Here is a 16928-nt window from a genome sequence, read left to right as displayed (position 1 = left end):
GAGCGGCGGTGGAGCCGCTAGAAGGACAGAGGGAGCGGCAGCAGCAGGGACGTGAATAACTGCACCGGGATACCGGGTGCAGGGACCGAGGCAGAGAGCGGCGGTGGAGGTCGGAAACCGCCTTCCTTAATGCCTGGAAGCAGAGGAGGAGGACCGTCCGTGCTCAGTGAGGAGGAGGAGACATCCATCCCAGTGCGTGTGTGTGGCAGCAGCTGTGAGTAAGGCAGCAGCTGCAAACAGGGAGAAAGCTGTGTGACTGAGCTCTGTGAGAAATCAATAGCTGTTTGACTGTGCTGCGACTGATTACTGTGTGACTGTCTCTGCGACTGAGTACCTGGGAAGTCTGGTAAGTATCCTTGCGACTGGTGAGTATCTTGCGACTGGTGTGTATCCTTGCGACTGTTGAGTATCTTGCGTCTGGTGAGTATCCTTGCGACTGGTGTGTATCCTTGCGACTGGTGTAGTAGCTTGCGACTGGTGTAGTAGCTTTGCGACTGGTGAGTATCTTTGCGACTGGTGAAGTAGCTTGCGACTGGTGAGTATCCTTGCGACTGGTGAGTATCCTTGTGACTGGTGAGTTTCCTTGCGACTGGTGAGTATCTTTGCGACTGGTGAAGTAGCTTGCGACTGGTGAGTATCTTTGCGACTGGTGAAGTAGCTTGCGACTGGTAAGTATCCTTGCGACTGGTGAAGTAGCTTGCGACTGGTGAGTATCCTTGCGACTGGTGAGTATCTTTGCGACTGGTGAAGTAGCTTGCGACTGGTGAGTATCTTTGCGACTGGTGAGTATCCTTGTGACTGGTGAGTATCCTTGCGACTGGTGAGGATCCTTGCGACTGGTGAGTATCTTTGCGACTGGTAAAGTAGCTTGCGACTGGTGAGGATCTTTGCGTCTGGTGAGTATCTTTGCGACTGGTGAGTATCTTTGCGACTGGTGAAGTAGCTTGCGACTGGTAAGTATCCTTGCGACTGGTGAGTATCCTTGCGACTGGTGAGTATCCTTGCGACTGGTGAAGTAGCTTGCGACTGGTAAGTATCCTTGCGACTGGTGAAGTAGCTTGCGACTGGTAAGTATCCTTGCGACTGGTGAGTATCCTTGCGACTGGTGAGGATCCTTGCAACTGGTGAGTATCTTAGTGACTGGTTAGTATATTAGCGACTGGTGAGTACCCCAGGTTTAGTACCAGGGGAGATAGAGGTAGTGTAGGTAAGGAAGAGCAGGTTGTTAATATTATCCCCATAGAGTAGTGGGTAATAATGTCCGACAGGATTGGGGATGCCACTCAGTGCACTTCTTGCGGCATGTATGAGTTTCTTGATGAACCAATCGAGGACGAATACTGCTGTGCAAGATGTGAGCGACTTGTTGCTCTGGAAGCCCACATCGTGGATCTAGAGAACACAGTGACAAGACTGTGTGGCATCAACAACCTGGAAAGGAGCTTGGACATTACCCATCAGGCGCTGGCAGGGGCCAGCATAGAGAAGGGAGGAATAGAGGAGACGCAAGCAGCAGAGGTACACAGCTGGGTGACTGTTAGGAATGTTAGGGGGAGGAGTGTCAGGGAGGCCAGTCCTGAGTTGGTACACCCTAACATGTTTGCCGAGTTGCGGGTTGAGGGGGATATCAACTCAGGGCTGGCAGTGCTGGAGCATGCGCCCTCCCCCAGCTGCCAGGGGAGGGACGGCTCCAGGAAGAAGGGGGGCCGTAACTCAGGAAAGGTTAGAAAGGTTGTGGTAGTTGGGGACTCAATCATCAAGAGGACAGAGAGGGCAATCTGTAAAAAAGATCTCGTGAACCGAACAGTATGTTGTTTACCGGTTCGGCACATCGCAGATCTGGCAGACAGATAATTGTGCGGGGCTGGGGATGACCCAGCGGTCATGGTGCATGTGGGCACTAATGACAAAGTTAAAGGTAGGTGGAGGATCCTTAAGAACGATTTCAGGGACTTAGGTAATAGATTGAGGAAAAGGACCTCCAAGGTGGTTTTCTCTGAAATACTGCCTGTACCTCGAGCCACACAGGAGAGGCAGAAGGAGATTAGGGAACTTAACAAGTGGCTGAGGAATTGGTGTAGGAAGGAGGGGTTTGGGTTCCTGGAGAACTGGGCTGACTTCTCAGTCGGCTACCAGCTCTTTTGTAAGGATGGGCTGCACCTTAATGGGGACGGTACAGCTCTTTTGGGGAGAAAGATGGCCACCAAGTTGGAGGGGCTTTTAAACTAGGAGACGGGGGGGAGGGCTCAGAAGTAGAGTCAGTTAGGAGGGAGCAAAGGACTGAAGGCAGTTGTAGGGTCAGCAGCGACAGTAGGTCCACAACGTCAATCGGTAGGTCTGTGCTGGAAAACCTCAGACCAAACAGGAATAAACATAACCGCCAATCACGTTTAACTTCCGTAAAACTAAGAGGGGTATATGCTAATGCCAGGAGCCTAGCTAATAAAATGGATGAGTTGGAAATGTTAGTACATGAGGAGGACATAGACCTTGTGGGAATAACAGAGACTTGGTTCGACACCTCACATGACTGGCTGGCAAATATCCAAGGGTATTCGGTGTACCGGAAGGACAGGGTAGGAAAAAGAGGGGGAGGGGTATGTCTCTATGTCAAAAACAATGTAAGGGTGATAGAGAGGAGTGACATTACGGAAGGGATGAGTATGGAGTTAGAATCCGTGTGTGTAGAACTCCTTAGGGAAGGAGTAAAGGGAAAAGTAATTGTGGGGGTTTGTTATAGGCCACCTAAACAAGGGGAGGAGGTAGAGCTGGAATTTTTAGCACTTTTGGGTAAAGTGGCAAAATTGGGATCAGTCATCATATTGGGGGACTTCAATTATCCCGACATTGACTGGGAAGAGGGGACTACACACTCACATAAGGCCCGTCTATTCACGGAAACCTTACAGGATAATTACATGTCACAGCTGGTGGATTCTCCTACTAGAGAAAACGCAGTCCTGGATCTATTGATCACTAATGACCCAGACCCAGATCGCAGGTAGGAGTCCAGGACAACCTGGGCTCTAGCGATCACAGGATGATCACATTTAGTGTAAATAACAATAGAACAAAGCAAGTGGGGAACATAAGAACCCTTAACTTCAGAAGGGCAAACTTTCCAAAATTATACTCCTTGATGGAAAGGGTAAACTGGGACCAAACCCTGGGATCCCTGACCACAGAGGAAAAATGGGAATGCTTTAGGAACATATTAAGCAAATGCATCTTGCAGTGCATTCCTATGGGAAATACATTTAGAAGAGACAAGGCCAAACCTGGCTGGCTAAACCATAGCGTTAAAAACCTTATTAGGGGAAAAAAAATTGGCTTTCAGGAAATATAAATCAGAGGGCACAGTATTGGCTTTCGACCAATACAAGGAGGCAAATAAGAAGTGTAAACACGAAATCAAGATGGCTAAAATCAACTTTGAGAGACAAATAGCGGAGGATAGTAAAAGAAACCCAAAGAAATTCTTTAAGTATATCAACAGCAAAAAAACTAAGGCAGAGCATATTGCACACATAATTAACGATGATGGGAGGATGGTTACAGAGGACACTGAAAAAGCAACCGTGCTGAATGCTTTTTTCTCGTCAGTCTTTACACAGGAAAAGGAGGGGTACACTGACCATGACTGTATGGTTAGTAGTAATACACAGGACTTGCCACTATGGCTAACAGAGGGTGAAATCAGGGAAAGGCTGGATAAACTTAACACAAACAAATCACCAGGCCCGGATGGCGTACATCCGAGAGGTGCTCAGTAAGGTTATATCTAGACCACTGTTCCTGATCTTTGCTGACAGTATTAGGACAGGAGATGTACCAGGGGATTGGAAGAAAGCTAACGTGATTCCGATATTCAAAAAGGGTCAGAGGCATGTCCCGGGAAATTATAGGCCTGTCAGTTTGACATCGATAGTATGTAAACTTCTGGAGGGGATGATAAGGGACTATATCGTAGAGTTTGCTAAAGACAACAGCATCATCAGTAATAACCAGCACGGGTTTACAAATGGGCGTTCTTGTCAAACCAATCTAATAGCATTCTACGAGGAGTTGAGCTGTGAGCTAGATAGGGGCAGACCAGTGGATGTTGTGTACCTAGATTTCGCTAAGGCGTTTGATACAGTTCCCCATAAGCGCTTAATTTATAAAATAAGGTTTGCAGGTATCGACAGCAGGGTTTGCTTTTGGATTCGGAACTGGCTAAAAGGGCATGTCCAAAGGGTGGTAATAAACAGCGCATACTCAGACTGGTCTGAGGTAGTAAGCGAGGTCCCCCAAGGCTCAGTCCTGGGTCCAACCTTGTTCAATTTATTCATAAACAGCATTGAGGTCGGGGTCAGTAGTTTCAGTAGCAGTTTTTGCAGATGACACAAAATTGGGCAGGGCAATAACTGCACAGCATGAAGCAGATATCCTACAGAATGCCCTGGACAAAATAACGGAGTGGGCAACGACTTGGCAAATGAGGTTTAACATAGAGAAGTGTAAGGTTTTGCACTTGGGGACTAGAAACATAAAAGCACAATACACGTTAGGAGGGGAATCAAAAATGGAGAAAGGTCTGGGAGTCTTGGTTGATGATAGACTAGGCAACAGCATGCAATGTCAAGCGGCAGCTGCCAAAGCCAGCAGAATATTAACATGCATAAAGAAAGGGATGTATTCCAGAGATAAGACTATAATCCTTCCACTTTATAAAACTCTGGTCCGACCGCATCTGGAGTATTCTGTCCAGTTCTGGTCGCCAGTCCTCAGAAGGGATGTGTTGGAGCTGGAGAAAATCCAGAGAAGGGCAACTAAACTATTTAGAGGATTGGAGGACCTTGATTATGAAGAGCGTCTACAATCACTTGATTTATTCTCCCTGGAGAAGAGACGCCTGAGGGGGGACATGATAGCAATTTTTAAATATCTCAATGGGGATCTCAGCTTAGAAAAAAAGCTGTTTAGTCGAAGGAATTGCATGAGGACTCGGGGGCATACAATGCGATTAGAGGAGAAGCGTTTTAACCTCAGGCAACGTGGGGGGTTCTTTACTGTTAGGGCTACAAGATTGTGGAATTCTCTACCACAAGAGGTGGTTTCTGTGGGTAGTATGGTGGCTTTCAAAAGACTATTAGACGTGCATCTCAAGGATCAGAACATTCAGGGGTATGTGAGATGATTACAGCCACACACACCTACACAGGTTGAACTGGATGGACTATTGTCTTTATTCAACCTCACCTACTATGTAACTATGTAAAAGCAAAAAAGGGGCTGGCTGAAGGCTGGACTAATGAGGCAGGAAATGGTAACCAGGTGAGTCATTGTGGTAACAAGCGGCTGGTAGTTACCTGACAGCTAAGCAGCTTCTAAACACTGAAAGAAAAGAGAAGCTCGCTAACTATCAGGAGTCCAACCCTGACAGTACCCTCTTCCCCAACAATCCCTCCCCCTTGGGGGAGCACAAGACTTGAGGGGAAAATGTATATGGAAAGCCTGGAACAGGGCAGGAGCATTTATGTCCAAGGATTAGACCCAAGAGCGTTCCCCTGGACCGTAACCCCTCTGAACTGGATAGCGTATGTGTCCACTAAACCTATGGGAGTTAATGATAGATTGAATCTCATATTCTACATGGTTGTCAACCTTAAGCAGGCGAAGGTGTAGTACTGAGGTGGTATAGCAAAAACACGTAAGGAAACATGGAATACGTTGTAAATATGAACGTTGGAAGGAAGATCTAATGTGTAGGCCACTGGGTTAACCTTACCCTCTCCCCAACTTAGTAGAAGGATGCAGGTAGGCGTCGGTGGTCAGCATGGTTTGTACCTCTCTCTGGAGTGTTGCAAAGATTCTTGGACCTGCACCTAAGTGGAACAAAGTTCCTGAAGATGTTGCTCTAACGCAGAAATGCCTTGCGGAACAGATGTATCAGGCAACATAGATGGCTGGAACTCATATTTCACCATAAACTGAGATAATCAGGAGGCGGCATTGATGGTGCTATTGTGAGCAAACTCCACCCAAGGTAACAGGTCCCACCAGTTGTTATGGTGGTCAGAAATATAGCAACGTAAGAGCTGCTTCAAGGCTTGATCGGCCCATTCTGCGGCCCCATTGGACTGTGGGTGATATGCAGAGGAAAAGGAAAGCGGAGCTCCCAACTGTGCACAAAAGGCTCCCCAAAACTTGGACACCAACTGGCTAGCCCTGTCCGAGATGATAACTTTAGGTAACCCATGTAACTGAAAGAACTCTCCAATGAAAATGGATGCCAGTTCCATGGACACAGGCAACTTCTTTAGCGGAATGCAATGTGACATTTTGAAAAATGGTCAACCACCATAAGAATATCTGTGTTGCTATGGGAGTTGTGTAAATCCATAATAAAATCAATAGATAAGTGGATCCAAGGCCTCTCTGCACTGCGTATGGGTTGAAGGAGGCTCACTGGAAGGTGTCGTGGTGTTTTATTCTGAGCACACACAGGACAAGCGGCTACAAAGCTGGTTTCATGAGCACGGAGACTAGGCCACCAGCATTGTTGAGACATAGGCCATATGTCTCAACAATATGTCCATACGCCGTTGATTTTTTCCTGGGTGCCCAGCTGTCTTAGGTGAATGGTAGGGCTGGAGGAAAATGGTGCGGAGATTCTCGGGGACAAAGCAGCGGTCATGAGGTTTTCCAGGAGGAGAATGGATCTGAGAGGGCATCATTCTCTCACCCAAAGGTGAAGTAAGACTAGAAAAAAATAGCCAAAATGCAGTCCGAAGGTATCACAGGAGTGGGAACAGACTCCATTTTGGAAGAGGAGGAAAACTGCGGCAATAAGGCATCTGCTCTTATATTCTTTGTATCAGGTAAGAATGAGACTATGTAATTGAAGCTTGACAGAAAAAGGTCCCACTGAGCCTTTCCAGGAGATAAACGTCTAGCCTCAGACAAGAATGAAAGATTCTTATGGTCAAAATGAGGACCAGCACAGTAGTACCCTTGATGAGATGCCTCCCTTCTTTAAGAGTTAAAAATATGGCTAATAATTCTCTGTCCCCAGTTTCAGAATTTCATTCTGCTAGAGACAATTTTTTTAGAAAAGTAGCCACAAGGATGGATAGAACTCTCAGGGGTAGGCGGTTGAGACAGGAAAGCGCCTACTCCAGTCTCAGATGCTTCAACTTCAAGAATGATGGGTAACATGGTATCGGGATGTTCCAGCACTGGAGCTGCACCAGGGTTGAAGGTCAACTGTGCATTCATGAGGCCGATGTGCCAAAATAGCGGCCTGACCTTTGTCAAAGACATCACAGAATTCATGGTACTCTTCTGCCAATAGACTGAAGACGTGCACATGATCCTAATCACTTTCTAAAAAGATGTATTAGTGCATTGTGGGGACCATGACAAAACCTCAGCATTACGGCAATTAAAAGAGGGATTCGGCCTCTGTAACCAAGGATAACCAATGACAACTGGGTATTGAGGTAAGGAAATGACTAGGAATTTGAAATATCTCATGGTGAAGAGCCCTTACAGCCATGGTCAATGGAGTGGTTTCATGGGTCACATAGGCAGACTGCAGAGGTCTCCCATCAAAAGCCTCAATGGTAAGTGGGGAGGCACGAGGCTGCAGTGGTATTGAGTGCTTCAACACAAAGTTCAGTTAAAAATCACACCTTTAATTAAATAGCAAAAATAACAGTTCAGGAACGTAGTCAAAAACAGAAGCCGGGGTTTGGATGCCAGAACAGGTAATCAGAGGAGCAAGAATCAGGAAACCATAAGTCAGCGTAGTTAGGCGAAACAAATCAGGAACAGGTATCGGAAGAGAAGTCAGCCACGGCAAGTCATACACTGGAACACACTGGAGAGCATAGACCAAGGGCAAGGAGGAAATGAGCTAAGCTACTTAAATAGCAAAATGGGACTAATGAGGCAGATAATGGTAACCAGATGAGTCACTGTGGTAACGAGCGCTGGTACAGCTAAGCAACTTCTGAGCTCTGAAAGAAAAGAGCTGCTCGTTAAGTAGAAGGAGCCCAGCCCTGACACACACTGACTGAATACATTGTTTCTATGTGTTCATCAGATGATGGGGGATCTAGGTGGACCCTCCGTACTGCTCTCTCCTTTACAATAAAGTCTCCTCTTACCCGGTGATGTGAGGGGCGGCTGATTCTCCATCACAACGTCGTTGTAGAGATCCTTGTGTCCTTCTAAATACTCCCACTCCTCCATGGAGAAATAGACAGTGACATCCTGACACCTTATAGGAACCTGACACACACAATGATACAGTCACCATCCAGACACATCCCTTGTCTGTTACTGGATAATGTCCCAGAATTCCCAGCACCGCTCACCTCTCCTGTCAGCAGCTCCATCATCTTCTTGGTGACTTCTAGAATCTTCTGCATGTTGTGTCTCTCGGGTTTTAGGGAGTCACATGGAGGCACTGTGATGGTCATATGATCACCTGACTTCAGAAGAGGAAATCTCTGTTTTGGAGAACCAATAGGAATATCATGTTAGAATCCCAAAATCCTCCTCACCTCTCCGATCAGGTCTGTGTTTTATTAATAGATATAAGAGTGATGTCATGTGACCTCCCAGAATCCTCCTCACCTCTCAGGTCAGGTCTGTGTTTTATTAATAGAGATAAGAGTGATGTCATGTGACCTCCCAGAATCCCCCTCACCTCTCCGGTCAGCAGGTAGATGATCTCCAGGGTGAGGTTTAGTATCATCTCAGTCATGTGACTCCGGTCCGCCTTCATCCTCATTCGTTCTGTCACTCGATCTATACAGGTTTCTGTCTAGACAGGTCAGGATAAAAATATATATGTAAGAGGAGAAATGTTCTGACCCTGAAGGGGTTGATCTAGGTTTCCACACTATATATGTGTGTATCATCATCTGCTGGAGATAAAAGACATCACAGTGACTAAGTGACTATGGAGGAAGAGGATAGACATGACAGGGGGGGGGGGTTACTGGGTATAAATAGAAAATAAGATCTTATTACCTCCTCTGCTGCCTCTCCCAGCAACGTCTCCACTCTACTTCCTGCTTACTCACCTTTCACCTGGAACTTCCTATTTATACCTGACATCATTTCCTGTCTTCTATAGAGACTTCCTGCCTGGGTGGAAGTGAGATCACCACCTTGTGGAGCTCAGAGGAACTGCAGCCCTGAGAAACGTCTTGTAGTGTGAACACGGCCTTGTGCTGTGTGTGTATGTACTGTATATCCTTATAGATGGGGTCATCTCCACTCCCACCAAGGGGGAGAGAAATATATTACTGCCTAATACCATCACACGCTCATCCCCCCTTTCCTGGCCAGGCAGGCTGCATGCTCGGATTAACAGTTTGGTCTTTATTTCCTGGTTGATCTCACACATCCTCCAATGACAACTCATATGGCTAAGCTCATGAAGGCCACAACAAGCAAATAGGATACTCATTATAAGGGCAAAGAGAATAGGTGCAGGAACTCCCAATTTCTCTGCCCCTACCCACCTCTGAGCATCATTCCTTTGTTCCACCCCCTACCCACCTCTGAGCATCATTCCTTGGTTCCCCCCCTACCCACTTCTGAGCATAATTCCTTGGTTCCACCCCCTACCCACTTCCAAGCACCATTCCTTGGTTCCACCCCCTACCCACTTCCAAGCACCATTCTTTAGTTCCACCCCCTACCCACCAACGAGCACCATTCCTTGGTTCCATCCCCGACCCACCTACGAGCACCATTCCTTGGTTCCACCCTCTACCCATTTCCCAGTACCATTCCTTTGTTCCACCCTCTACCCACCTCCGAGCACCTGGATAGGCCTCCTACTGAGGCCATTGAAATTGACCGGGTTCATAGGGTCCGAGGCCCCCACAGTTTTGACTCTGATCAACCAAGGGATGTATTAGCTCGTGTTCATTTTTACTCTCTTAAAGAAGAAATTATGCAGAGGGCCTGGTCTAAGGGACCACTGGACTTCGATGGAGCCACGGTGCGCCTTTTTCCAGACCTCTCCCGTCTGACACTGAGGATGAGGGCCTTGTTGAAACCCTTACTGGAGATTATACCCAATGTAGGGGCCACCTATCACTGGGGTCAGCCGTTTCATCTTATAGCTCTTTAGCCCTCTGCTGGCCGGAGCAACTATCGGATCTTTTCTCCTTCTTGGATAACCTGGAGTGTCTATTCCTGACTGGTTGCCCAATTCCTGGAGTCAAGACACCCCAGGTCAGGCCTTTCCGAGGTCCCAACATCAGCGAAGACGGCGGTCCAGATCTGTGATGCAACGGGGGTTCAACAGATACCTCTGCCTCTCACGAACCCTACCACGGCCCCTGGAGGCTCCCTGAATTCCCTTTTTGGGTTTGGTTTTTGACATTTTTCTGCTGCACTTGCTTTCCCCCCTTCCCCACCTTTTTGTTTTTTTTTTTAGGTGTTTCACTCACAGTATTTTGTCACGTATTTATGTTTGGGGCGTTTCACTAAAAAACACATTTTTGTGTAATGGTTTACAGTACTTATCACTTTTTAAGCACTTAGTCACTTTCATAGTGTTTTAAAGGAGGATTTTCATGGATTGAAATTTTTATTTTATTTTTTGTGCATCGCATAGTTGTTCACAATGTCACTTAAAAACATTTTTTTAGCATATGTTATTTAAACAATATTAATTATTCACTTTTATTCACATGAGGTTAATAATGTCACTCTCCCCTTTTCTTGGATGTGTGGGTTTTTTTTTTGTCCCCATGGTTCTCTTGAAGGGTTGCTGTGGGGCAGGGGGATTGGGGGTGGGCGGTAGTGGCTAATGTAGTTATTGTCTTTAGTATGTTTCTTGTCTTTTGCTGGCATTTGTTGCTATTTCATATATTCGCCTACTAGTTCATGGCGGCTTAGTACCTCGAGGTTCCAGTCTGTGGGATGTTAGTTTTGTGGCTGGAGACCGTGGGACACGCCTCCTGTCACTCTCACAGACTCAAACTCCATTTCCCCATACTAGGTAGCGCTGGTTGCGCTAGGTTTATTTTGACCAAATTTAGATATTATGCCGACATATTGTCTTTGTTTGTCAATGGTCTTCTCTTTCACATTGTCTTTCTCTTCCGGAGTCCTTTTATCTCTTACTTTCCCAGCTCCTGGGTCCTGGCCTGGTAATCTTTTGCCACTCTTCTGTTCCCTACCATCTTCCTCCCCTTTTCTCTTTCTTCTTGCTGTGCCTCCCCCTCCTTTTTCTCTCCTGCTCCTTCTCCTCTTTTTTTTCCCCCTCCCGTTCTTTTTTTTGTCCCCTTTTTGTTTTCTTCCTCTTTCTCTTCCATTTCCTTCCCTTTCCCCTGGGCCAGGGTGGGGTTGCTTTGGCTGTCATGCCTTCCCGTGAGCACCAGGGACCCTTAGGTTATAAATTGACCTCACTGAATGTGAGGGGGCTGTCCACTCCGGAGAAACGCGCCCGGTTGCTATCCGATTTACGCCGCAGCCGCTCTCACTTTGCGTTTCTCCAGGAGACCTATTTTCGCTTAGACTCTATTCCCAGGCTCTATAATCGGGATTTCCCCTGGGTGTATCATGCCCCTTCTCCAATTTCAAAATCGAAAGGGGTGAGTATAGTCATTTCTAAATGTATACCCTGGTCTTTCATAGCTGCGCAGGCTGACCCCCGCGTCAGATATCTTTTGGTGAAGGGGAAGGTGGGCCAATTGAGCGTCACTTTGTCTAATACTGACCACTTGTCTTTTTTGCAGCGTTTGACTCCAGCTGTGCTGGGCTTTCGTGAGGGATTCCTTGTCATGGGCGGGGACTTTAACTTTGCTCCTGAACCACCCCTTGATACTTCCCGTAGGTCCTCTCACCTGGCATATGCGTTATCAAGCAAGCTGAAAAAGGAACTTTCCCTCCTCGACCTTGTGGACCCCTGGCGCGTGATGGACCCAGGTGAGCGAGACTACACTTATTATTCTGCGATGCATAATGTTTACACAAGGATCGACTTCTTCCTGTTCCCCCAAAATGATCTCCCCTTGGTCACCTCCGCCTAAATTGGATCCTTCTCCTTTTCAGATCATGCTCCCATACACATCCTGATCAACTGGGACTCTAGACCGGGTAGGCTGCTCACTTGGTGTCTTAATGAGTCATTCCTGCAGCTCCCTGATATACGGAATGAACTGGACGAGGTTCTATCTAACTATTTTACCGAAAATTCAGACATATCTCTTTCACCCCCGATTGTTTGGGGGGCTCACAAATGTGTGATACGGGGGGCTCTATTTAGAGCCGGATCGCGACGGGAGAGGGAGGGGGTGATTGAGGCCTTGCTCACCTGTATTAAGGAGCTGAGTATGAAACACAAGCATTCCCTTGCGTCCAAACATCTGCCCCCCTGACTTGAGCTAGGGAGGAATTGAACAACATACTCTTCCAGAAAGTGATGGGGGGCATGGCTTGGGCCAGATGACATTTCTATGAATTCTCAGACAGGCCGTGGACAATGCTGGCTCGTGCCCTTTGGGGTCCGAGAAAGTGCACCTTCATCTCACAAATTTAAACATCAGGTGGTCAGAAGGTCCATTCTTCATCCACTATTGCAGGGGAATTTTATTCGTATTACCGGGCCCTATACAATCTTCCCTCTCCCAATTCACCATCCCTTGAATCAGATGGTCAAGGTGGGGTGGAGGAATACATCCGGTCTTCTGGTAAGCCCTCCCTTACGCAGGCACAGAGCCTTGCCCTTGAGGGTGAAATTACGAAGGAGGAATTGGCGGCGGTGTTGGCTCAGGCGAAGCCTCATAAGGCTCCTGGCCCAGACGGGCTTACTCTGCCCTATTATAAGACATTTGCTGCCCGTCTTGGCCAACCCGTACTCTTCTTTTTCAATGCGCTCCGCGACGGTACTGCGATGCCCCTGGACAACCTGAGGGCATATATCACTCTCATTTATAAGGATGGCAAGGACCCAATGGCTTGCGAGAGTTATCGTCCTATTGCCCTCCTTAATACCGATCTTAAACTCTTTGCCAAGGTGCTGGCCAATCGACTCCTGCCCCTTATCCCCCAATTAGTCCACTACGATCAGGTCGTATTGTCTCTAGCCATCCCGGGAGGCTAGAGAAAATACGACACGGGTGATGGATTTAATCCCTGCCGCCCAGACCTCCCGCCTGCCACTGGTGCTATTGTCCACAGATGCGGAGAAGGCTTTCGACAGGGTGGCCTGGGACTTTATCCGGGCCACCCTGTCGCATATTGGTCTTGTACCTCAGATGATTTCTTGGATTCTGGCCCTATATTCTTCTCCGTCCTCCGTGGTGAGGGTTAACGACTGGCGGTCCGATTTTTTCCCTATTTCCAACGGCACTCGACAGGGGTGTCCGTTGTCAGCCCTCATCTTTGTCCTCACCTTGGAGCCTTTTTTGTGTTCGATCCATGCTAATCAGGACATAACGGGGCTGCAGAGAGGCGGGAGTCATCATAAAGTTGCCACCTATGCGGATGATCTAATCTTCTTCATTTCCAATCCGACCTCGTCATTGCCTGCCATACTCCAGGCCCTGGACCATTATGGTCGCCTCTTTAACTACAAAATCAACCTTGCAAAGTCTGCGGCTCTCAACATCTCAGTCCCAGATGCGGCCGTAGGTACGTTACGGACTTCCTTTCCTCTACAGTGGGTGTCTAGCTCCCTTATATATCTAGGGGTGCATGTTACAGCAGATTCCCTCGACCTCTTCTGGTTCAATTTCCCATCATTGCTAGGGGTAATTAAGGCAGACCTTCGTGCTTGGCAGTCATTGACACTCTCCTAGTTTGGTCGATGTAATGCGCTCAAGATGAATGTCCTGCCTCGTTTACTTTATGTAATCCAGGCTCTTCCGATCGGAATTCCTCTCTCTTTCTTCAAGCAGGTCAGGGAAGCATTTGGATCTTTTGTGTGGGCCTCTAGGTCTCCCGGAATAAAGCTTTCGACACTCTCTCTTCCTAAGATCAAGGGGGTGGGGTTGCCGGACCCCCTACGGTAATTTAGGGCATCCCATCTGGTGCAGATCCTTGATTGACACTGTCACGCGGAGGCCAAGCAATGGGTGAGTCTCGAACGTGAGGTGATGGGTTAGGTGCTGCCTCTAGGCCCATGGTCCCCCTGGCCATTATTGACCCATTTGCCGGTCACCCGGTTATTGGTACTACTCTTCGTGAGCCCAGAATGGTAGGGCCATACCCAAGGGTGGCCCCCTCGCCCTCCCCCTTATTGCCTATCTTGGACAACCCCAAGTTCCCCCCGGGCCGTACGAGTGCCGGTGTGCGGAGTTTAGCTCGGTCTGGTAGGATGCGCTTCAGGGATGTCTGACCTGGAGGCGACGTCCCATCTCCCATTGAGATCTCTCGCTGGTCTCTGGATACCCTCGACCCCCTCAGTGTGAATCAGATTCGCCACTTCCTCCTTTCTCTCCACCGGCCGGGGTTCGCCCCTCGGCCATTGATGCTGTTCAAAACCGTGTGCAAGAGGGGTGACCCTTCTAGACACTCCCTGTCTTTTATGTACACTCTTCTCTCTGACGCGACGGAGGGTCTTCATTTGCCCTTCTTCCGTCAATGGGAGCATGACTTGGGTATCTCGTTTTCCCCTACACAGGCTGATAAGATATTGAGACTGAATCACAAGGCCTCCATGGCGAATAAATACCAGGAAGTGGGATATAAGATCCTGACAAGATGGATGCCAGGACCCCGGATTGTTGCTGGAGATGCGGCGCCGAGGGGGGAACGATGATACACATCTTTTGGGCTTGTCCCCTACTTAGGGGCTTTTGGGACGAAGTCGCGTCGGCCGTCAGGCAGCTGACTTCGGTCGAGGTGAGAGATGACCCTGCGCTTTGTTTATTGCATTTGATGAGGTGCTCGGTGCAGAAGTATAAAAAATCTTTGACTATTCAGCTTCTCAATGCTGCAAAAGCTTGTATTCCTGCTATGTGGCGGCAGACTCAACCTCCCATGCGTTCCCTGTGGATTTCTAAAATTAATAAAATCCAACAAATGGAGCATCTGACCACCACCATTAAAAATACTGAAGAAACCACTAGGACTCTGTGGAGACCATGGGTATATTTTTCTGGCACTGACGCCTATCTGTAAGAACCCGGCTGATTATATTGTGCCTTTTGGCAATTCTTTGAGGTTCTGTCCCGGCAGCCTCGCCCTGGCCCCTCTTCCCTTTTCCTCTACTTTTCCCCTTTTTTCACCCGCTCTGCTTTTAGCTTTACTGCTTTTTCATTTTACTTTTGTCCTCCATGTGGGGGGGGGGGGGGGTATCTTTCCACCTGCCTACTGTACACCTGTTGTTTTTTATCGTGGTGTGTTAAAGTGTGTCTCTTCAGGGGGCAGAACCAGGCATGGTCAGGCTCTCACTTAATTACGTTTGATGATGCAAGTTTCAGGCAAGGGATGCCCGAGTGTTCCCGTTTTGGTTTATATTTGCTCTCTTGAACACAAAATCTTTATCATTGTATGGCCATGCACCTGTTAATTGTTTGCTGAACCTGTAATGCTTGTTTGTTATTCTATGAAAAACTAATAAAACTTTTAATAAAAAAAAAAAAAAAAAACACTGACTCTAGAACTGCAGTTTTCTTTCATTCAGCAGACATTTACTCTAAAGCAGGAGGCCGGACTAAATGCAGCTCATTGCTATCAAATGAAGCAGACAAGATTGTCCAACTTGTAGAATTATTCTTTTAGGATAGAATAAATATTCTTCACCCCAACTTTCAATGCATTGGAAGAGAGGCAAGGGTTAAGGCAGGTTCACAGGCTACAACTGCAGACAGATATACTCCTTCGGGAAAAGTCCAATACATAAAGTTACCACCAGAAGACCCTAAACCCCCCAGGACCCACCTAATCATCATTAATGAGTATACCACTGAAGAACACAGCATCCCCCAATGGCAACTCCATGTACAAAGTATATGGCTAAGCTCATGAAGGCCACGTCAACCAAATAGGTGACTCAGTATGCTGGAAAACCTCTTCCTCTTCACAAGTGCCTAATCTGACATCCTGCAGTACAGGTAGAAGTGTTCTGGTTGGGGTTTGAACTGAACAACCCAGTGCTGCAAGGTGATGACCACGAAGACATTCTGCTGCTCTGTCCTTCTGTTCAATTTGCACCAATCTTCTAGCATGAGCTTCTAGCTTAAACATCATAGGGAAAAAGGCAATGCACTCCTTTGGAAGTGCTAAAAATACTTGCATTGCAGTTATCTCTGCAGGAAGGGCGGTACAAAAACCTGCTTATAGACCATCCTCATATTCCTATTAGGAATTGTTTGAAGAGGGTTAAATTGGTCAGGTGACTGGTTCTGCAAGGGAAAAGCTTGCCATGGTCAGAGTTGAGACTCCTTGCACAGGGAGAGTTGTAACAGACTCATTTAGAGTGTCTTGACTACCTGTGGCAACCTGTTGGTAGAGGTCATCTTCCTCCCTGGATGCCTGAACAAAGCAGGAAATTTATACAGGGTTTTGCCTGTCAAGCACCAAAGGCCCAGTCTACGGTGTGCCTAATACATGCAGATCTGGAGAGGTTTAATAGATAGTGTCCATTAGTCAGCTTCCCATACACCAGCTTTATGAGGCCTGCAGAAGGGCTGACAATCCAGGAACAGTATCAGTAAGGAAGACGCTGCCCCCCTCCAGCTATGACCTGCATAGAGCAGCCACAGCATAGAGGGATTAGGCTGCAGCAGCACAAGGACCTGTCACAGTAGGAAATAAATCCATGATAAACAGACACGGTGCAAAGGAAAACTCCATATTGTTTGAAAAAAAATAAGGATATTATAACATATATAATTGCTACTCTAGCTATGTAGTAATTTTTTTTTTTTTTAAATCGCAATTCAAACTACGGCTGCTAAAGTCTC

The 16928-nt window shown here is 47.4% G+C and overlaps 2 protein-coding genes across 2 annotated transcripts in view; both read left to right on the top strand.

Moving 5' to 3' along the window:
- The window catches only part of LOC309550260 (uncharacterized protein), a gene marked incomplete at both ends in the record, with an annotated part of 1652360 nt that overhangs the window by 848921 nt on the left and 786511 nt on the right, over positions 1 to 16928 (top strand). The gene's annotated exons all lie outside the window — the stretch shown is intronic.
- LOC309549831 (uncharacterized protein) overlaps positions 1 to 16928 on the top strand; it is a gene marked incomplete at its 5' end in the record, with an annotated part of 163935 nt that overhangs the window by 58454 nt on the left and 88553 nt on the right. Inside the window, 1 exon segment of the mRNA XM_082250332.1 lies at positions 11754 to 11943. Coding sequence (XP_082106458.1) covers positions 11754 to 11943 — 190 coding nt within the window.

Source organism: Pelophylax lessonae (assembly GCF_965119305.1).
Source record: "Pelophylax lessonae genome assembly, chromosome: 3".
Classification (NCBI taxonomy): domain Eukaryota; kingdom Metazoa; phylum Chordata; class Amphibia; order Anura; family Ranidae; genus Pelophylax; species Pelophylax lessonae.
This window is presented reverse-complemented; position numbering and strand designations above follow the sequence as displayed.